This window comes from Lonchura striata, chromosome 2, assembly GCF_050655825.1.
Source record: "Lonchura striata isolate lonStrDom1 chromosome 2, ASM5065582v1, whole genome shotgun sequence".
Taxonomy (NCBI): Eukaryota; Metazoa; Chordata; class Aves; order Passeriformes; family Estrildidae; genus Lonchura; species Lonchura striata.
The window spans coordinates 70,407,281-70,430,873 of record NC_140704.1 but is presented as its reverse complement, the minus strand read 5'-3'; the positions used below and the strand labels follow the sequence as shown (position 1 = coordinate 70,430,873).

Here is a 23,593-nt window from a genome sequence, read left to right as displayed (position 1 = left end):
TATTCTTTTACATGACAGAAGTTTTCAGCACAGCACTCCATGAAATGATGGGTAATGAAGAGTGATGCTTCAGATAGTCGGGGGAAAACCCTTGGAACCCCTGGAACTCCAAAAACTTCTTCAGCTAGACAAGTCACACTAAAGAAAAAATTTACAGCAGATACAAGTAGCAGAGAAATTTGCTGGAATAACTTATTTTCCTTAACCCAGATGCTTCAAGTTCCCACTTTTGCATTCACTGACCTGCCTTAGAGAAGGATTCCAGCCAATATTTATCAGTAGTCTGTCGATGAAGTTCTTGGCTATGTGTTACCCTGCTGACCCAACACGGTACAGCCACAGAAACTCAGGAAAATGACTGCTTTCCAGGAAAATTTATCTGAATCATCCTTCTGAACTCTTTCTTTCACTTAAAGTCCTGAAACATTAAAGAACAGAATGCATCAACTTAATTGGAAACAGTTTTGCCGCAACACATCCTGCATCTGTTCAAGGACTTAGAGAGAGGAAAAGCCCATGCTTTGAAGCACTGTGACAACTTAAGATAAATTTCAGCATTACTTTTCTAACAGAATATAACTGAAAACATACTTCAACACAGATTCTAATGTAACTCTGGTTAGAGATGTGCTAAACCCACAATTTTCAATCTCAGCGTTCCAAGGTCTTGAAGAAATCCTGACTCAGACACAAATTGTCTTCTCTAACAGTCTTTAATACTACTGAATTTGGCTCACTACTTATTAAAAATCAAAATGGCTGCTTCTACTACCATTTCTGTGCCTCTTTTCATCACACTAATGCCTAAAGTTCCTATTTCTTTCAATCCCCCTCAAGGATTTGGGTGAAATACCTGTATATTATAGAAGGTAATACCTTTCCCCAGTGCTTCAGTGTCTAAAAAGACAAAACTGGCAGGCAATAAGATAAAGAAAGCATTGTTATCTCCATTTTCAGCTGGAAAACCAGGCCTTAAAATGACTAAGTCAGAATCTTAAGGGAGGTCAAGGATCAGATTCTCAAATGCTCAATAACCAGCATCAGAGCCAGAGTTTCATAGGAAAAAGAGAACAGAAAAAAAGAAAGGAGGGGGAGGGGGGGAGAGGGGGGAAGGGGGGAAATAGAAAGAAACAAGGAGAAAAAAGTGTCCAAACTCTATCGTTCCTACTTTTATTGCATATTTTCAAAAATATTTATTTGGAACATCTTGGAAATCTGTCCACTTGGGTACCCATTTGAGTGCTGTATTGGGAAGGTATCTCTCTAGGAAATCTCTCCAGTTTGGGTGTTACTCCCATTTTGAAGCATGGCAGCAAGTGAGTCGCCCAAGGCTACGAAGGAAGTCTCTTGCGGAGCCAGAAATTTGAATCAGCAATTCCTGTGCCTTAACCACAAGTCTATCCTTCCTCTCACTAACACCACAGTGTATTTCTTTGTTAAGTTGCTTTCTAGTTAGATATAATATAATGGGCCTTTTTCTTTATTCATCCACAATGGTAATATGACATTATGAGACTGGCACTTGTCATTCACAGCAAATGGTCTTTTTCCACTTGCCCCCCAAAATACAAACACACTTAGCAGATTTCTGTCTGCAGATGACACTAGAATCTCTTGTACTTTGAAGCTTTTCTTTCCAGCAGTACTCACATAGAAAATTGCCCTTTATTAATATTTTTCAGGATATGAGAGGCTGAGAAGTTACAGATCTCAACAACAACGAATTATTCCCTTTTACCACGTAACCCTCTGGAAGGGAAAAAATCTTTCTGCTCAAGAAAATCAAGATAACACCATATATATAATATATATGCTTCTTCACATAATATCCCTTAGCGTCTGCTGCTGCTACTATGGGAATCCTAAATATTTCAGTAATAGGTCAGACACCACTGGCTACCACTTTACATGTGAGCAGCCTTAAGTATTGTGCAAGATGTGTAGGGCACCTATAGGGCACCAAGAGGAAAGCCCAAGTGCAACACCATGATTTCTTTTGCTTCTTTTTCTATTTATTTACAGGGATACATGTAATACTCACCAATCCAAGCTCTGGAGACTACAGGGGGAAGTCACTGTGCAAACCAAGAAAATGACAGATATTCACTATATCTGTGCAGACGAATGCATGTGAAAAATGTCTAATGTACAGAAATCCATTAATCTCTGAGTTACTATTTTTGTATTTGTCGCATTTGAGATTTTTTTTTCAATTCAGTTTCTTCAAACCCTGCCCTCTTCTAAATGACCTTTTTGATCAATAGTCCTTTGTTGTGCTCTGAGGCCTTGGCAGCAAAGGACAGAATGAATACAGCTAATTCTTATCTAATGTTTACCTTCAAACTCTTTGGGTCTTGCCACAGGTTTGAGAATTTGTTTTACTTAGGTTTTATAACTCTAAATGCAGAATATTGCTCGAGAATGTGGTGTCCTCTAGAGATCCCAGATCTCAGCTGACCTTTCTTGCAGTTGCTCCTATCTCTAGCCCACTTTCACCTTTCTTCTTCACCACCTCAGAGATTAGTGGATTACCTCAGCCCCTCTGATACCTCTTTTGGCAAGTCAGTGAAAGTCAGGTTGACAACTATTTTTATGTAGAAAACAGGCCTCTCCCTGTCTTTTAAAGATTTTTTTTTTTTTGGTTAAAGGACTCAGAAAGTCTCTTTGTCAGATTCTACAGTTGCCTGCCATTTTAAAATCCAACCCCAACTGGTTTTAGTAATTCCACTGTCTTCTCACAGGAGCTTCAGTGACAAAAATTTGTGGCTGATTTTCAAATGACAAATCAATGTTACTCTTTCTAATCTATTTTTACCCTAAAGAAAGCCTTCTATCCTATACGTGAAGATCCATTATTGTTTCAGACACTACAGTGTAACAGTACATCCCTGGCAGCTCCTAGAACAAAACCATCAGACATAGGGGGCTCTCTGTTTTCCCAGCAGCTTTATCTCAACAAGAACTGCATTTAAGCAAATAGCCTAAAGCATGACTCATACCCCAGTGAGAGACAACTCTTTGAAAACTTTAGGCTGTATAACTGACCACAGAAAGGGCAAAAGAATCAAAAATGAGCCTAATGTTAAAATTGCAGATGCAAAACAAATTAATACTCCCATAGAGAGAAAGCCAGATCAGTCAGACTGCCCAAGCCTCTGCAGAAGGTTTGGCTACTGGAGCAGCAGGGAGACAGCCTGGGACCAGGCAGAAATATTCTGGCCCTTGGAGTTAGGCATATGTGCACTTTAGAAGGTTGCTGGCAGTGGGGAATCCTTGAGCCAAGCATTTCTGTTACCAATCAAGTCTGTCCTTTTGCAAATAGTAATTTACTGTTTTCTCTGAAGTTTTCAGTGGATTTGAAGCTTCTCTTGGTGTACTTCAGAGAAGCAAAGCTAAGATGAAAAAAAAATTTGTTGCTTTGGTTTTGTTATGTTTTTTTGTTTAGTTTGGTTTTTAATTAGCATGCATTCATATAATGCAAAGTTAGAGCTAATCATTAAAGTTACTTCAAAATGCACTGTGAAATTGTTTGAAATCTTAAACAGAAATTTAAAACTTAACTCAGCCATGCCCTTTTCCCCCTCTCTAACAGCAGCTGCTGAAAAGTTGCAAGTTAGCAACCATTGAAATGCTACATAAAATGCTCTGAAATAAATCAAAAATTTATATCTAAGTAGATATAACCAAGTGAAACTTTCGGATTCACAATGTGCAGTAACACATTAGTGAGTGACTGATCTATTGCTTATGAAAAGAAAAAAAAAAAGAAAAAGTCTTTTCACAGTTCAATAGAAAGTTACAATATTTGAGAAATGAATAAGAAGTCATGTAATGGCTTTGCAGCTTTTGAACTTTCACATGTTTCAGATTTTTCTAATGCTTGTGTGGATTAAAGAGATTCACATCTCAATGGCTGGGGCACCTCACATTTTTTCTGGATCAGGTTTAACGATTTCCACACTGTAGAAACTTCATTTTGTATGAACACACCCTGAATTTAAGGAATTTTTCATACTTAGGTACATGTTTTCCAATATATTTCTTATACTGTTAGCCTTGTCAAAGGGAACAGTGGCTTGATCATAAGAGTGAGCAACACCATCAATTTCACACATCAATACACTGGGGCTTTTCAGTAAGTTTTTCTTTCCAGACCCCAAAAATGAATTAAGGAGGGGGGGATTGGGATGTAAGGAAACAATAAAATAGAAGTCTACCATGGTTCTTTTTGCTTCTGTGTATTATCTCAATGTGGACCCTGAAATAAAAGGGAGATCTATTTATTTCAGTAATGTGCAAAGTTCTTGGTTTTAAAGCTTCAACTACACCCTTTTCATCTCTTTAAAAGACTTTCAAAGCAGGATTTCAGGACCCAAAGAGAGAGAAGAATCTCTGATGTCCATCCAGCTCATAGAGAAGAAAACCTTGCATTTTCTACCCTTTGACGTAGGATTAAGGAGCGAAAAAAATCCATTTCATCCTTTCTAAGAAAATGCATATGTGAGGGCTTACATTATATTATAAACTAGTGGCTATCAGGAAGGCATGGGTACCATCTAGAATCCAGCAATAATCACAGACCTCACAAATCATCATGGATGTTGTCCTTATGGCTCAATGACAAGATGAACTGAATGTTTAAAAATATTTGCACGTAATAGATGTGACAACCTAAGATGTAAACTCTGAAGGGCCTGTGCAGAACTGAATCTGGTGGATGAACAGAGGAGTGTTTTTTCCTGGTTGTAGACCCATGGAGTAAGAAAATTTCAGAGCTTTAACTGAATTTAATGGCTTCCATCATTATGCAGCATAGTAATGCAGCCAAAACTTCTGACTGCCATGCATTTCTTCTAACATGCTCTGCAATAGAAATGTCCCATTCATCAAGAAATCTTCAAATATGCAGGGGTGCTGTTCCAAAATCCTGGCTGCCTTCTGATTTTTTTTTGAATGTTTCAAATTCCTGTTATAGTCCATACTAGTATGAGACATCCAGGACTACATAATGTTAACAAGAAGCCAAGGTTTGTGAGGAAAGCTGAATTAAATAAAGGACATTACCTCTCTTTATAGTTGCCAAGTAGCTGAAAACAGCATCAGTTGAGCTGAGCAAAGAAAGGAACCAAATGCTGGCAGTACTTGAAACTTTAGAGACTCCCTTTGAAGTGGGAGTACCCCAGTTAACGCAGCTCTCCAATGTTCCTCCAGGGCCAGGATTTCACTTGGCCTTATAGTCCTGATTTCAGATGATCTGCTGTTTGAAAACACACAACCAAGTTGATCTGCACAGCATTAGCACCCTGTCCTGTTTCTTAGAAATTCATCATAACATGAATACCTGGTTTGTGAAATCAAACATTATCTGTTCATTTGGGTTCCTTGGCCTGCCATTCACTTGCTTCTAAAATAAATAGGATTACTCTCATAAAACAAGGTAAAGCAAAGATTTCAGAGGAATGGAATCAGATTTAATATAAATGCAGGCACCAGAGAGGTTATTTTTAACATTTGCAAGTAATTCTTCATAATCACAAACATTACAAAAATCTTAGTGAGCATCATGCCAAGAAACCAAGTCAAATTTGAAGGCAAGTGTGTGATTCTGTGGCTTTTAACATAAAACCCTTGATGGAAAGAAGATCCACAGGTTGTGACGCAGCAAATAGGGCACTGAAGTGTGCTGGAAGTTCTGCTTCTTTATAAAAGGAATATATTCAGAAAACTCACAGAGGTTCATAATCTTACCTGCCATTTCAAGGTGAAGAAAGAAAGATTGGAACTTGTGATCTCATATGCAGTTTTAAAGAATTGTAGGTTTTAGTTTTAAAGGAGTAATATGAAGAGATGTTGGAGATGACACACCAACAAATATAGCTCACTTGGCACAGTGTATGCGTGTGTTTGCAGGAATTGCAGCTGAGATCTGTAATACACTGCCATCTGTAGAGGTCATGAGCAGGTGATTTATGTCAAGATTCACCAGCCATTTGTTTCAATCCTAACCTACCAAGTCTGCAGCACTGTGCACCACCTCCTCCATCCTGAATGTTTTATGCAGATAAAATACTGCACAAAAATCTATCTCCAATGTCCTCTACTAACTGCCATTATTTCAAATGTCTCCTTCTTTGAAATATCAAAAACATTTTGACCTCAAAGGGGCCTAAATACTGTGTCTGTATACTACTAAGAAAAAAAAAAGCAAACCCAGACATAACTGGCATAACTGTGGTATACCTGCCTCCATATGAATAATTTCTTTGAATGTTGGTGTGAGTACTGTTTATGCAAAACTAAAGTGCCAAAAAAAAAGATAAATGAATTCACTGTTAAGTTAATGATGATAACAGCACAAGTGGCTAGAGAGCTAGAAAGCATTTCTCATTTGAAATTGTTGCATTCTGCCTCCCTCGACATTTCTAAGAGCCCTAGCTTTGTAGGTCAAGACACCAGCCATCTCATTACCTGAGTTTCTGCAGCCTGTTAAGAGACCAGGTTCTCCTTGGCATATTTGTTTTGTTCACTGCCTGTTCCCTTTCATTAAAAACTAAAGTCATCTTATGATGAAAGCAGGACTATTCAGAAAAACATAATTATTGAGACTCACTGCAATCCTACTTTACTAGCTCAGGAGGGAAGTGATATTTTCCCACATTTTCTCCTACTCAAGAGTAAATTTATAGTAAACTGCTCAACAAAAAAGTAACCTTTCAAAGAATTTTCAGAGGAACAGAGGGGGAGAAAATGTAGAAACAGAAACACCACACTTTGGAGAAAGAGTATAGAGAAAAGACATGTTCAGGGGAAAATTCAACAGATGAAAGCCTGGCTCAATTGAATTCCAGAATAAAAAAGTCATTGGTTTCAACAGGGTCACGATCTCTGTCAAGATCTGAGTCTGGATTCACTTTTGAAGTAGGTGTGACCTAAGAGCAGGAGGGAAGTATTAGCAATAATTTAAAATATCTCTCTCTGTCTTAAACAGCCCATCATACATTTCATTATGCATGTCTACAAAAGGCACAAGTAGTTATGAAACACAGCTATCTAGGTACACCCCATTTTTCACCACACTACCCTTCTTGCTACCCTTCTATTGCACATAAACATGATTTTCTTTTTCTTTTTCTTTTTCTTTTTCTTTTTCTTTTTCTTTTTCTTTTTCTTTTTTGTCTTTGCTGGTGCTGAATGGGATGATAGCATTAACACAATGGCTGGTGCTACACACCAGAACTTCTTACATTTCATCTCAAGCCACTTTTTATCATAGATAAAACAGCATCATATATCTAGAGGCACAGGCTTTGGTGCTACACTGAGACAACTGTGATTACATGCTCTATGCTTCGGTGCTGTGCTTGTGTAAGTTATACTTGTGTCTTGTATACACACCCACACACTACATGTATGCAGCAATTCTGAATGCACAGGCACATACATGCATGGATACAGGAAGAGCAGGAATGTGGGAGCCACAATAATGCTACTCCTGGCTGTTACAGGAGCATTTGTTACAGAATTTGTTTCCTGTTAATGGATCACAGAAAAAAAAAATCTTATGAGGATTTTATTTTGTTAAACATTTGTATTCCCTACTGCATTGCAATAAAAGGAATGTGCTAACTGCCACTCTTTTAAGAAATATGAGACAATTCCTTGTACTTTTGGTTTGAAATTGGAACTGAAACACATTTGCTGCAGAAGAACTGATCTGTATGGCTCTGCAGGAGGTGAAGGCTGGGATTGAACTCACTCCTTGCGGCATGGGAATCTAGATGAGTTGCTCTATATCGTGTATCCTCTGATCATTTTCAGAAAAACAGAAAGTTGCCATAAAATCACAAAATGCTCAGCAAATCTATGACTGGCCAAGACTTTGATGTCAGGAATGCACCAATCAGTACAGCCATCTCACACCTGCAAATGGAGGCAGGATTCTGGGTATTTTGATGGGAAAAAAAAAATTATTGCCTGCATATGCTCCCAGTAAATCAGCATTCACTTAGTCACACAAGAGCATGAAACTCAGCATAATAGATCTTTCATATCTCACAGGAGAGGTCACAGTACAAGAATGTTGAAAAATATAACTCAATCTTTTGTAGGTAAGAAACTTCTAGGTAGGAGGTGTAAGTTGTAGCAAGAATAGAAACCTCAGAGGAGATCATCAGAAAGTGACTAATATGGGTTTTTCAAAAGACTGTGCACAATTGGCAATATTTTCAACATGGACACGTATTTCAAACATGTATCTCGAACTCCTTTGACACCCTGCTTCCTATGCAGTAAATACACACACACAGAGCTCAGATTTTCAGTTTGTGTCATTAACTCCTTATTTCTGCTACTCATAATTACCCAAAGTATTATGATCACATCATTCACATACTCAATTGTTTGGAAAAATTTTCATTGAAGAGATTTCCAGCAGGGCAACTTTACATTTAATACAATTTCTGGTGCATTATATTTTTTATATTTAATATGTCACTTGATGGTTTGTTAAACTTTCTGATTTGATGCTTGTTATAAACAATCAGTGTGTTGGAATCCAGATAAACAGCAAGGACGCAGCTCTTTTCCAAGAGTATATGCTGTATCTTGTTTGTTGCTTTTCTTTGAACTCTCTCTTTTTTAGCACAAATATACCAAACACTCAAATGTTTTATTCTAGAAAATGCGGTACTGCATTAATATGGTATTGAATGCTTATTTGGATTTGCTGAAGCCCAAGTCAGCTAATACCCCAGGTGAACTGGATGAAACTACAACTGGCTACAACCAACAAGGGCAAAAACCTCAAGAGACAACTGTAGACAAAGGCTGTCTACAAAGCCTGTTGCCTGGCATCCTACAGGAAAGTGAGGCAGGACATCAGATTTTGATCAAGAGAATATTGTTGAGGGAAGTGGGACCACAACTTTCTGGAGTAACCTCCAAGGACAGACAAGGCAAACACGATTACTGGGCATCAAACTGTGCCCCTCCTCACTTTCACTTCTCTAAAATTCTGTCACTCCATGAGACCGTCAGGAAGAAGCAGAGAAGGAAGTGGTGTGAGTTTCAGTAATGAATCAATGCCAGGAAAAAGACATAGGAAATTCAGCTCTGTAGGGACTGAATGCTTTGCCTCAGACACAAAATGTATTCAAATTCATGTCTCCATTTCTGGTTTCATTTTTTTAATATCTTCCCAATAAATTCCAGGGGCCGAGGCAGGACAGCTCTAGGTCCAAGGAAGCAGCTAGTTGTCCAGGGAGATGCACAGGCAGCTCACACTCATCTAAAAGGTACCTCAGATGTGCACGCTGTTCACAAACCTCTAAAAGGTACCTCATTCATCCAAATATTTGAAATTAAACTGCTTCAGACAAAAATTAGTTCACTACTTTTCAGCACTGAGTCCCATTTTTTATTTTGCATTTCCAAAGGCACGTGGGTCCTTCTCTCCCACCCCCCATTGTCTCATATTTTGAAAATTCCCACTTCTTTGAGTGTGATGTCATGCTGCATTGCCATGAATATTTAACTTAAAATTGTAAGTACTAAATTGGTATTTCTTTGAATGGCAAAAGATCACACAGGGGGAAATAGCGGTTTAAACAAAGTTCTTCTATAACTAGTGATAATAACAAAGGAAATATTCATGATTACATCAAAGGATTCTTCACTAAGTATTGTTCTTATTTGCTTCCTAAGGGAGCACAGAGTTCTCTGAAAAGATAACACTGTTTTAGGCAGATGTAGATAAATAAAAGAAGGCCATCTAGAGATTCCAACTTCAAACCATGGCCTGAAAAATACTCCATAATCCAGGAGAGTTCTCTAATTGATCTGATTACATGTCAGGCATCAGCACTCTGTTAGGTATGCAGTACTGATAAGCCTGCAGTGTGTAAACACCTTTTCAGATGAACATGACACACAACACTGCAGCTACCCTGGGCATCTGTCTCCACATACATAAGGCATAGCCTGGGGATTAATTTCATCCACTAGTATAAATAGGACTAATTTTTTGAAGGACAGATAGCTAAAAATAGCTAAGAGTAATGTTATGCAATAAAACCTGGTATATGTTTCCCCTTTCCAGATAAAAGAATCTGACATGGCTTCAAATAAAAAGAGGTTGCAGCTTGACGAGAACACAAAATATATTCATTTCATTCCCTTCCAGAGAGGCAGCATTTTAATCTTCCATACATTAAAGATGCATGCTCACTATCATATCATTTCAACGGCCTAAATATTAAATTATGACCTCACAACACTTCTGCCCTCCTCTGGAAAAAAAAAAAAAATAGGTCAAAAATAAATGGAAACAAACTGTTTTCTGCTCCTTTTTATGCATTTGACAGAGAGAAAAAAAAATGAGGGAGATAAATCTGCATAATACTGAACCGAATCTCTTTAATTCCAGTCAGCTTTTATCATTCAATCACTGAGTCTGTATGTGGAAAAATTCATGCTAATTCCCCCTAGCAACAGCCGCAGCCTATCCGGGGGAGCCCCACACCAGGCAGCTGCCAGCCAGCAAGAATAACTCTAAGTAGGTCAGCCCTGCATTTCTAAAAATGCCACGGTCTAGTAACCCCACTGTCCCGTCTGTCTGCCCTACCCCATAATAACCTCGATCGCTTGGTGACACAATGACATACTACCCTGCTAGAGCGCAATCAAATCCCGCTGCATTATTCTGCTGCGAGCATTGCTGCTGGATGAAGGACCCGTCGAGGGGCAGCATTAATCAGGCAGCCATTCATGTCCACTAGCACTTCACTCTGGAGATGGGGCCTGCATTAATGACCAGCTGTTTGAACTAACACAAACAAAATAATGCCTTCCACCCTGTTGGCTGTGCAGAATACACTATTCTAATCAGGCAGGTTATGCTCATTGACTAAACCTAAGATGTAAATTAAACAGCTCCAGACAATGCCAGCTTTTGTAACCTTCTATTAATTAAAGTAAGTATATTTAGATTATACTACACACAATTCAAAGAGCTATTGGTTTAATATACAGAGTCACCTCCTCCTACAAATTTGTGTTCACAGTCCAAAAAAACCCCCAAAAAACCCAAAACAAACCAAAACCAAACCAAAAACCACCCACCCCCACTGTTTTTAAAATACAATCTACCTATCTGGTAAATTAAAGAGCAACTACAACAGAGCTGAACTGCAAGTGACTTCTGCTGGGAGCAGGGAAACACACCAGAACTCCAGTAACTGGTCTTTGGGAACAGCGACAGACATGCATGCTGGATGTGGTGGAGGGGTATTGATAAAAGCTCTATAAGCCTTTCCCAGCCATGACACAGAGAAAGGCCAGTCGCAGCAGATTAAACACCCCCTGCAATCCCACTGCTTAAGCACTGCCGAGTTGCCTTCACGGACCTAAAAATAATTGCAGAGGTCAGAAAGCCCCTTGGCAGGATCTGGGCATGTGTCTTTAAGAGCACACCCACCCCTCCTGCTTCCCACAGCCCTGGGGACTTCTGTATGGCTGCAAGATGCTGCAGGAAGCCCTGTCCCTTCCCCCTCGCTCTTAACCGAGAAGCCTTAATATAAACCACACCAGAGCCCAGCCGGTCTCCTCTGGGGTGGTATTTCAGTATCAAATCTGCAATGCCAGAACAGAATTTCAGCAGGCTTGCTTTGTGTCTAATTGCACCTTCCTTTTAAACATCTTTGTGCAGCTCGCCAGTCTGTTCCTTCAAAGCGCGCCTCCATGTCATGCAGCTGCCTGTACAGGACAGAGCTAGGAAAGAAATTTTCAAGGGTAGATTGCTCATCTGCATTTTTCCTGAAGGATTTGCACTTTTGGTTAATGCGTGCCATAATTCAGTCTTCACTGCTGCAGAATTCAGCAAACCTTGTGCGTGTAACCCATCCACATCTGAGTTAGGAACACAGCAGATTCATTAATCCATTTTGCTCTTTCTTGTTTGAGCCAGGCTTGTTAACCAGGTTATGAGAGTCTTCCTTTGCTTTGTGGCACACATCTCATAGCAATTCCTGGAGAGATACAGTCACTGACGTAACCGTGGGCTCCTAATTACAAGCTGCTGACATTTTGCTTGCCTCTGTAGCTTTGAAGCTGCAAGTTCAGAGTCTCTCCTCCTCCCTCTTTGCTTGCTTTAAACTGCCTGAGTTAGAAGCACACAACAGATTCAGAAAGGTATAGGAGTGGCATAAACTTATTTGCAGAGCCTGCTGTATTGCCAAAGTTGTTTTTCTTTAAGCAAACAGAAAACTACAGTTTGGGAGTAATAAGACTCCTTAGCCCCCAGGACAAGAATGCTATCCAACAGCTGGCTAAATACAATTCAACACACAGGGCTGCCTTTGTAAGCTGGGGAAAAAATAGTGGAAGGACTAGACGGGAGTCCTGCAGGGTAGCTCACCATGACTATTGGGAAATCCCCTCATACACATTTTAGTATGACATTATGGTCTATGGCTTTGTATAAAAGGGAAAAACGGAAAGAAAAAAAACTCGTCTTTCTTGATACACAGCTGCTAAAATCCATGCCAAGCCCTGCTAGCTGTATGCAGTGGTTGTTTAACCTGTTTCTGCATTGTTCAGATATGGCCAGGCTGAGCTACCTACCAAATGCCTGTACTGTGACAAATCTACCTACTCTAAAATCACCCCAAGCAGATTCCAAAGTAAAAAATATACCCAGGTACATTTCACAGAAAGCATTGCCTTTTCCCAATATATGAAGAATCCTTTTAAGTTTGAGGCTGATTTTGAAAATCTAAGAAAAAAAAGAGAAAAATAAAAAGATGCAAGTATAACACCGAATACAAATGCTCAGTTGAAGATTTAGCCATCTGATGACTGTGGTAGCCAGCTGGTCTAGAAGTCATCTGGGATGCATTTATTTTGATTAGATTGATCACATTTCTATTTACAGTATAGAATTTTTCACCGTACTGAATACAGCTGTGTTTATAGAGATTTTAAGATGGAGAAAATGAAACCCCATGGTTTCTCTCAGCACAGTGCAGAAGGTTCAGTGCTTCAAGGTGTTAAGCAGAAAGGATCTGCTTTCGCATTTCTTAAAAGAATACTGCCTACCATCTGTTTTCACAAAGTGCCACCTCAGTCAGGAAATGGGTGTAGAGCTAGAGCTGAAAATACAAGCTGCAATCAAGTCTGACCCAGCAAACTGACAAACGTCCCCTGTAAATTGGTCAGAAATGTCTTTCTTTCATTTCTGTACGTGTTCACACACACACACAAAAGCACATACGTACACAGATGTGAGAGGCTGCTGTTTTCCCTGGGGATATTCCTGCAGCCACCTAACTCATCAGTTCACTCCCTGGCAGCACCAGGAATGCTCAAGCTACAATTTACAGTCCCTCGGTCCATACATTGCTTTGTTAATCAAGCCATCCTCTCTGCAGTGAGAATCCGCAGAATCAGACAAACGGCACAGAGCGTTTCTTCTTCCTTTGCATTTGCATTCACTCGCTCTCTCCTTCTCCCTTGGCTTTGCCTTAACAGGCAGATGCAACCAGTACCTTATTTATCCATCTCCAGTACAGCACTGAGGTGAAACCCGACTGCAGCACTGTGACTTCCCCATATTAATCCTCTGGAGCAGCAGAGGCTGGATTCTTCTTGCTGATGCCCTTGTCAAGCACTGGATTACTTTACATAATATTTCTTTAAGCTTTCACCCACCCTATCCTAGATTAACACCCTTCCTTTCTCCTCCCTCCACCCCACCACAGAAAACCCCGAAATCATCACATATTGCAACCCTTGGCTTCCAGAACCAATAAAAAAATATCCGTGGCTCCATCGCTCTTCTTCCTTAGCAATGTGCAGACGAGAGAGTTTCGAGTCAGCCAAGCCAGGGTGAAACGCAGGCAGCAAGACTGCAGCAGCCCCAGCAGCAGCAGAAAGAGCAGCAGTCGCCCAGGTAAATGGAGGGAAAAGCAGATTCTGTCGGAAGCGGTGCAGTATCATAGCTGTGAGGAAAGACTGTCTTGCTTCTTCCGAATGGTGCAGCTTTATGCCTGCAGGAACGGAGAAAAGGGAAGACCCAGATTTAAAAATAAAAGCCAAAACAGTTAAGAAGAAACAGTAACTATAACAAATTGTCGTAACTTTATTTTTCTGAGCTTTCGGGCATTTCTGGGAGGCTGCCTCTTTTCCTTTCCCTCCCCAAAGTATCCTATGTTGCTGGATGTTACTGTCCAAGAGTGCAGAGTCACAAAGGCTCACTCTCCAAAGCGCTGTGAGACCAGCATCACATGAGAAACCACATGACGCACCCAAATCGGATGCTGATGTGGTCCAGTATTTCACTCGGGGGGGGCATATCTCAACCGAAACATGCCCCTCTCTAGTGGTGAGAATGAATTTCCCTTCAAAAAAATAAAAAAAATTTAAAAGGCAGCAGACCAAAATATAAATATCTCCATATCTATCCATCTTCAATGCCAATGCTTCAGAAGGCAGGAGAATGCTGTTCCACAGACACTAGCTGGATGGCAGCAATATTACTTCCAGGCTACATTATTCTAAACTGATTGCACTGAAGTGAATTCCTGAAAAGCATACTCCATGTCTCCCTACCATGAACAGACTCAGAAAAACATCTCCATTATCGTTCCCTGCAATCTGTACCCAAACCTGCATCCTGAATAATTTATTTGAGACTAATAAGCTGTTTGCCAAGACTACTCCTTTTCCCACTCAGCCCCACACTCAATGAGCAACTACAGCAAGAAACACAGAGGCATTCACCATTTCCTTAACCAGTAATTTTAGTAAATGCACTAATCAGGAAAAATTGAGCAGAAGAGTTTTTTCCTCTTTTTCATGCATGGACACAACAGGGCTCTCTCTGGTTTTCGGATGGTGGTAACATTTTTCTCACACTGACAACTCAAAAGCTTTCAGTCCAAGCCAAGAAGCAAACATTCTTGCCTGCCAATTCCTGCAAAGGTGTTGTGCCACCCTATTTAACGCAGAAACATCTGGACACCTCTGTCAGCCCCCAAATGAGAGCGTGCAGCTCTGCAGTGCTGTTTACTGTCAGGGCACCAAGCAGTTAACATCCTTGGCTGCTTTACCATCTTGCCTATAGGAGCATGGAACCGAGGGATTGGTTCGCTTGAGAAACAAAAGCAGAGAAGCTGACCTTGATGATCGATGGAATTGCTGCTCACAAAGTTATCATCCAACAAACAGTTAGCGGTTTGTAGCTTGTTTTATGCCTAACAATTGTTCAAGTGACAGGTGGCACAGAGTCTTCCATCCCCTTTGTTTGCAAAAGCTGGGCACCACCTCGCAACGCTGTGTTCCCTGGCTCTTTACACTGAAACTGTACACGGTGTCGGGGAAATATAGGAAGAGAACTGATGTGAATCCACACAGCTGCTTTGCACAGGATCCCATTTCAATCTTTGAAGTTACATAATGGTGATAAAGCACAGAATTCCCCCAGAAGAGACATGTTTAATCCTTATATAGGAAAGCGCAATCGGAGCAAAACCCAAGTGCTCTTTTGTGCTGATTTCACCCTTCCCAACTGTTCACGCAATAGCAGATTGCAAAAATTTGTACAAGGCAGTTGTAGCTTGTTCTCATTGGCTCCTATCAGAAAGAGGTTTTGCAATGGGCTGCACCTAGGAATTGCCTAAATTCCGCATAAAATCCAGTAGTAGCATTCAGCCTCAGCAATACTGCTAGTGTTCAGGAGAGGCGCAGGACTGCATGCACAGAAATCACAAGATTACCACAGTCATCTGAGGGCATTTTCACCTGTGGGGTTAATAACTTCAGCACTGGGAATTCTCTGATGGAAAATAGTAAAGGTATACCCAAATTCTGACTGTAGCTAATCAATATAATACTGTACTTTCAGATGCTATGTCAGCCAATAAGGAGAATCCAGGTTATGGATTATTTTCTCAGTCCAAAATATAAACATTACTGAGACAGGAACTGAGTCCAGCAAAATATGTATCTTCAGGTCTTTGGATTACAAAATGAAAGGAGCTGGCCTGATGACCAATCCCATGGTTTTAACCTACAACAATGATAACACTCTGCTCTGAATGGTTTCTAGTGTGTTCTCATTAGTTTCTAAGACAGAGCTGCAGCAGTTCGTAACTCTGTGAGTCAATGCTCATTCTCATCTGATACCAGTAGCTCATTTATCTGTTCTGACATAGGGATATGTTGGAAGGGTCAATTGGAGGTAACTTAGTGAAACCCCTGGATATCATCAACACTACATCAGGTCAGATGCAACCTCAAGCTGAAGACTCTGAGAGGTGGAGATTCCATAACTTCTTCCAGTGCTGACCTCCCTCCCAGGGAAAATAAATGCAGGAAATAAATGTTCATCCTGCATTTATTATATAGGCAGTCTTCACTGCACTGCCGAATTGCATACATTTTCCTAGATCTGTCTCTGAAAGCACAGGAAGGGCACCAAGGAATTAAGGGACGTTTTATATTAATTTAAGTTCAGCTCAAATTAGTAGCACCTCCAAATTGTTACCACATGATTATAATTTTATCTCCAGATGCTTCCATTTCAACTATTAACCAAAGCACTACAATGTTAGTGAACACCCTGATAACAATTCCATTTCTACCAGGTGTTACCTGGTGTGTACCCATAAGAAACAGGAGAAAACCCAGGGATCCCTTGCATATGAGACCTAAACTACACTCAGAAGGCAGAATCAGGGCTGAACTAACATGAAGGATGTTGGTTTATTCAGAATAAACAAGACACTTTTTTCAATCAGACCTGGAAAATGGGCCCTAGAGTATCTATAAATATATATCCACAACCTTGTGATAAACCTATTCAAGCACACAATGTATGTACCTTTAAGGAAGATCCAGGGATACATAGTCATGTTAGATGTCAGTGAAGAGGGAGGAAGGAGAAGAGGCAAGAATTATAAAGAGAAAGCCAGTCATAATTCCCTCAGAAATGTAGAAAGGTTTAGAAGAAGAAAGGCTTTATGTGAGAGACAGCCTTATGCACATAGTGCTTGCAAATCTAACTTTTATACTTCAGATAAAGTCCTCAGTAAGTGCTTTGTTAACAGCATGGGTAATAACCTTTCTTCCCTCTTCAAATCTCTAACATAGGTACTTTGTTAGATGCTGTTAGCTCTCAAAGTAATTCAGTAGCAGACTCTAAATTACCTGTCTAATATGACTTTCTCAGTTTAGCTTCAGAGCATATTTTCTCTCCTCCAGAGAACGGAGAACTCAGAAGTTGTCCAAACATAGCAGCAGAGGGTACAGGTAAGAATTTTGGCTTGAGATCATTACTGTTTGTGCTCACATTAAAGCTTTTGGGCTGAAACATGTGGGAAGAACTGGGATTGTTTTGGATGCTACCTTGACAAGTCATCAATAAAAATTTTCCCAGGTTTGGTGCCAGGATCTGAAGACGTGTTCTCAAACACTTAATCACAAATCCTACTCCATATTAGTGTGGCTTTGTGCTGCCTTAGGCTTTGTGCTGCCTATGTTGGATTTGATGTAACTGTCCACAGGGGACAGGCTTCAGAGCAAAGATTCAGCAGCTGAGTAGATGCTAGATGAATCAGAGCTATATACAGAGAACCCAAAATAATCTTACTTCATGAGAGATTAAATGCTACTGAATTTTGTGGAGTAATTTTCAGATGCGGTTAAACCAAATACTTCTTTATATGGCTAATTTTCTGCTTGGTACAGTACTCCAATGCAACATGGACCCCTGCAAGTGTGATGTATTGAACGTCACTGAAAACAAAACTTTGGTTTTGGAAAATGAAACATTTAGGGTGTCAGCTTTTCCTTTTGGGAAGAGTTCCACTTTGGGTCTTTATTCCTGAAGTCAAAGGAAGCGGAACTTCACCTTGATGAAGCATAGCACTAACCTTGATTAAGGTACTGAAAAGACTGGGCAGAAAAAATAAAATCAACCATAAATTTGAGTTTTTCCTTATTATACTCAAAAACTGCCACCCCTGAGTAGCACTAAACAGTGCCACCTAGGAAGTAGGAAGTGAAAAATAACAAAAAAATAATTGGAGAAATGCTATCTTTTGAATTAGAGTAGAATGCCACTAGCACACTTGTGTATATCAGTAAAATGAGGAGTTGCTAATTTGATATAATCACAAGGAATGGTCCAGCTGATGGTTCTCAGCAAGAATCAGGCTTTGGGGTTCAATTTTAAATGACCGTTCTCTCTGTAATCTGCAGACGGAGAAAGAATTATCATTAGATTTGAGGTTTCAACCCAAAAGCCAGGAAAAACTTGATGTTTCACTGAACTTGAAACCTCAAAGTGAACCTCAAGCGTGCAAACCTTATGGACTCAAATCAAAACAAACATATGTCAGTGAGCAAAACCCACAGAGCTTCACATGGGTCTAAGCACTGAGCCATACTGGCTACTGGCCAGGACATGAAGAGCCCTACTCATCACACCAAATACCAGCAGAATTTTAGTGACCACAGGGTATGGCTAGACACAGACTGCCATCATTTGGAGACACTTAGGTCAATGCCATCTGAGAGCTCAAGTCCCAAAAGCCATTTATCTACAGTGTACCTCTTCAGTAAGGTAAGATATCTTTTGAGCAGTTTTGTGTGATCACAGCTAAAGTCCTTTGCTACTTGATGGGCTTCTACAAAGCCATTTTCTGGCATCTCCTTGCTAAGCTATAGGGTGTCTGGAATGGAGAACTACCTCCTCATAAAAAAAAAAAAAGACACACATTAGTTTTCCAAACAGTTAAAAAATGACCATGATTCCACCTTTTTAGTAGAATTTTCAGTAAAATACACTGGAATCTGCCTAGACCATCTAAGTGAATGCATGTGAAAAAAAAACAGGGACATGATGCTTCTGTATTTTCAGCACAGAGATGTTCATGACAAGAAACTGGTAAAGCACCACAATTCTGCATTTTTCTCTTGCAGTCATCTGAAACGAGAGCAATTTATTTGAGTTCACTGACTATTCAATACTACTCTTACAAAAATTTCCCAAGTTAATTCAATTTTCTATGGATGTGTGATGGACAGTTTATTGCAATTACCCTCTCAATGTTTCAAGTATTTCAGCGCTAGCCACACATGCTTGTGTTGGCCAGCTCTTTAATCATATTTAACAACCTGTTTCCAGTGTGAGTACAAATGCTATCTTTAAAATTTGAGTGATGTTTTCTCTATATTCACCTATGTTTGATTGTTGTATGCTAGAAAATGCCTACATACTTTAAACTAATGAGTCTATGTAACTTTAGGCTTGTCCTGTTGAAAGTCTGCAAACTGCAGCAGAAGTCCAGGATGGGAGCAGAAATAGGGCAATTAACTGAGCAGAATGTGATATATTGATGCAAATGCAACCAAATGATAAATGACACTGAAAAACATCTAAATTTCTCTGTGTTTGTGAAAGTTTCCTAAGGTTAATATTTCCATTATTCTTCTAACTTACTAAAAACTGTTTCCAACAGGTAACTTAGTCCTGAGGCCAAGCTCTTCTTACAGTTCAAAAGCAACTGGCATACTGTATATGCCAGTGTAAAACACATTGGGACATAAGCTAATGTAGAGGACTGTAATAATTCTAATGATGCAAAAATAAAATAGCAACTGCAAAAAGTACTTAGAAGCTTGTGTTAAAATGTACAGCTTGTAGTAAAATAAGAATAATTCTCTAACTCACTTAGCATTGATATTCCAGTGATCTTATAATTCCCTTTTATTTTCTTAAAAGTGTAGAATAACACTGTTATGACATAGTTCTGGAATATTTAATTGCTACAAAACATACCACTTAAGCTACATTACCAAAACATGACCACCGAACTGTGTCATACATCTTCCATTAGTTTTGCATTCATTCTGCATCACAATCTTAATTTTGACTCCAAAACTCAACTGTTGCTTTGCTAAGTGAACCAGCGCTTCAAGAAGAGAATGTAATCTGAACACAAAAGTTCCTCATGTAACTACCCTAATTTCCTTAAGTCTCATAGTCATTAGTACTGGGTCAATGAACATAGAACACTAGGAGAAATTATGCAAATTTCAGGAAATTAGGAAGTTGTGCAAGCTATCAGTTCTTCACTGTGAGGATGGTGAGGCACTGGAACAAGCTGGCCAGAGAAGCTGTGGATGCCTCATTCCTGAAGGTGTTCAAGGCCAGGCTGGATGTGGCTTTTGAGTGACCCAGTCTAAGGGATGGTGTCCTTGCCCGTGGCATAGGGGGTTGGAAATAGATGATCCCATTAAGATCTCTTCCAACCCAAACCAGTCAATGATTCTGTGATTCATACAAACCAACCTACAAACCCTAATGTGTTTTACCTGCCTGTGAGAAAGATGTGTGATGAAGAGGTTACGCAGAGACCAGAGTTGCACGTACAAGTCCATGACCTGCTCAGCCAATTAATATTGTATGTATATAAAAATTTACTAACCAGTTTTGGAGGAAGGGGAAGGGTGGGGGGAAATTTTAAATTTTATGCTCCTTAAGGAAAAACACACAGAAAACATTGCAACCAAACCCTTAGTGAAACTGCAGACAAGGCAGTTAATATTTGGTCTTGGGCAAAAGACTGGTTTCCTTTCCTTGGCTGCCCAGTTTTAGATGGGTATTTTACATCAAACACATTACAAGTTCAAAGTGGAAGAGCTATGTTTTTTCACCTGTGGGTGGTTTCAACTTAGACTTCAGCATTACTGTCAGGAAGTCAGTTTTTCCATGCGTGTTACTGTAAACAAAGATTGCATGGCACATCTCCAAAAGTGATAGAAGGTTAAGGTCAAACTGCAAGTGCGACAGACTGCTTTCAGAAACCAAAAGCATAACACTGAAGTGACAATAACCACACATTCAAACCCTAGTTGATACTCTCATCACTCAGCTGTTTGGGCAGTACAACAAATACATGCAAATATAACCTTACTTACCATTTTTTAATACATATATCTATAAAAATACATAAATTTTGTATATATATGTGTGTTTCATATATACTTATACGTACAATTCACACCTATTGTAAGTGAAAAATATGTATCTAGCTGAAATGGTTAGGGAGAAGAGTCAATATTAATATTAATATTGTCTCCCACTCACTTTCTAACAGTTACTTTTGACTCTGTCAAACCTCATTCCCATCTCTACTTGGTTTTATTCTACCACATTTTATAAATGTATAGTACAATAATATTAGACATTTCTAAGAAGAGTACTTCTCCTCAAACCATAACATTTCTATTGATATTTTCATTGTAAAACATTATCACTTCCAAGAATTGTTGGCAGAATCTATAACTTTATAACCATATATTTTGTTCATCAGGTGTTGCTTTTTGCTTCTCCTCAGGTTTGAACTCGAATTTGCTAATGTTATAATTTCTTTTTTTTTTCACATCTGAACTTCTGAACATTATTTCAGTAGACATAATTTACCCCCTTCTGCCCTTGTGTGAGGTTTATAACATTACTTTATTATTCACAAGTTTTGTATGCTTATTTTCATCTTCAGGCCCCCAAGCTGAAGTTCTGCAGATGAGTATATACAACCACAACTGAAATGTGTAGAAATTGTCTTGTTAATACAACATAGTTCATCCCAAACTGAATACTGTAAACAGGTGGAGACTGAACAAATGTCCACATTACTGAGGAACAATTTCACTGCTGGTGTTTGTCACATTTAAGTATTTGTGCCTGAAACCTTAAAAGGGTTCTTCTAACTTAACTGTGCTTGAAATATCATAAATGGTATAATTTAGGGTATTATTTGAGCCACAGAAATAACTGGAGGCATATTTCAGTTGACCTATAAACTTTAATCTTTTGATTACCTTTACAAGTGTTTGCAACCCATCTCATCAGCTACTGTACTAAGCAAGCAGTATTCATAACAGAACTGCAGCCTCCTGGCAGGGGCATGAGAAAAAAAAAAAATAAAAGCAAAGTACAGCAAACCTTAGCAAAGAATTTGAGAAGACTAATTATTATCAGAAATGAAGACAGTCCAAGGAACAAACTGAAGGAAAACATATTTTTTCAAAAGCCCTAAAATCAGACCTTTTTAGACTCATATAATAAGTCCTTCCTTACATTCTACTGCCTTCAGTGGGACAGAAGCACATATTTCCCTGATCTTTGCTGGGAAAGACCCTTTCCTGACTCAGGACTAGAGATGTTATTCTGACTGAACAACATAAAAGCCTCAAACGCGTGCTATTCATTTGTGAACTGGAGACATGGTTAACTGTATATAAATTGTGAAAAACCTTTAAAGAGCTCTAAAAATAACCATGGCAAACAGGTTGAATACTTCCTGGTCTTATATCCAACCCCAAGAAGTCATTTGAAAATGTCTCTGCACTCAATTACCATATAAAAGTTCCTCTGACTCCAACAAGCATTACAAGATTCAGCTTTGGAATGTTTGATTTTACTCATCATTAGCACCCCATCCTATGCTTTCCAGCATTTCAAAATATCTCAAAAAAAAACCTGCCAGCAGTCAAACATGATCTATGAAAACAGGACTCCAAACCAGAAAATCATGCTATTCATCAGATTTGGACCCAAACAAACACTCCACTGGTATTTTTAAGTATTTAAAATTCTAAATATTTAGAGATATTGGTAAAAATATTTTATCTAACCTAATAGTTTGGTGTTAAGTTTAACAATAGATGAAGTTGACACCCACCCATGCTATCAGTTCATATATGTTTTATGGCTAATGAATGCCAATCATCCTCCAATTTAGTAGAGAGGAATTCCTTCTGTAAACAGAAAGTCTTTCACTTCTGTGCATGCCAAAATAGTCTGCACCTGTAAACTTACAGTTGCACTAACAAGGTCTCTGACCACTGCTAATGAACTTTCTCTTCATAAGCCTGAACAAGACTAGAATGAAATGAAAACAACATAAAGCACCTTAGTATATCCTTTGCTTTATTAATTTCTAGTGTCAATGATTGTCTAATTGGCAGAAATCCTAAACTACATCTTTCTACCCTCACCCTACAGAGGATCGTCTCCATTAAAGCAGGGGTGGTTTTTTTCAGTAAACTATGCCTTCTTAATCCAACTATCCTCACCCCATTACCTAAATTTAAAAGCCACCTATTTCTGGATGTACTTCTCCAACAAAGCATACTCAATTAACCTGCTGTCTTTGCCCTCCTTAAATCAACAAAAAACTTCTTCAGACTTGAACGGATTTGAATTTTAGATATGGTACCAAAATATCTTGATATGTGTAATGAATGCTATATCCTTTTCATTTATCCTGAGAGTGACTGCAAAGCTGCTGATGCACTCTGTGCAAACTCAATTTCTTTTGAGAGAAAAATATTACCTCTTTTCAACTTTTTTTGGACATGAAAGGGCATTTGCCTGCAACACGAAAATATTTTCCAAACATTAAATTCTTGACAGAGTTACCAGTCAGACAGGAGACAGACTAGTCTCAAAATGAGTAACAATGATACATTCTTTTCTTTTCTAGAATTACATTTTTAAAGCGCTTAAAACCCAAAACCAACCTAAACC

At 39.1% G+C, this 23,593-nt stretch overlaps 1 protein-coding gene across 47 annotated transcripts in view; it reads right to left on the bottom strand.

Moving 5' to 3' along the window:
• The window catches only part of LOC110483451 (uncharacterized), a 425,837-nt gene that overhangs the window by 161,976 nt on the left and 240,268 nt on the right, over nt 1–23,593 (bottom strand). For 23 of the 47 annotated variants that reach the window (XR_014953368.1, XR_014953360.1, XR_014953366.1 and 20 more), the window contains one exon: nt 244–14,042. The exons of 1 other annotated variant lie outside the window; for it this stretch is intronic. Coding sequence is in view for 9 of the 46 variants with exons in the window: in XM_085573589.1 (XP_085429715.1) it covers nt 13,868–14,042 (175 nt within the window). In the remaining 37 variants the exon portion in view is untranslated. Of the gene's footprint in view, nt 1–243; nt 14,043–14,133; nt 14,423–15,172 lie in introns of those variants that run through there. 23 more of the 47 variants (XM_085573589.1, XM_085573592.1, XM_085573585.1 and 20 more) reach the window with 4 other exon arrangements.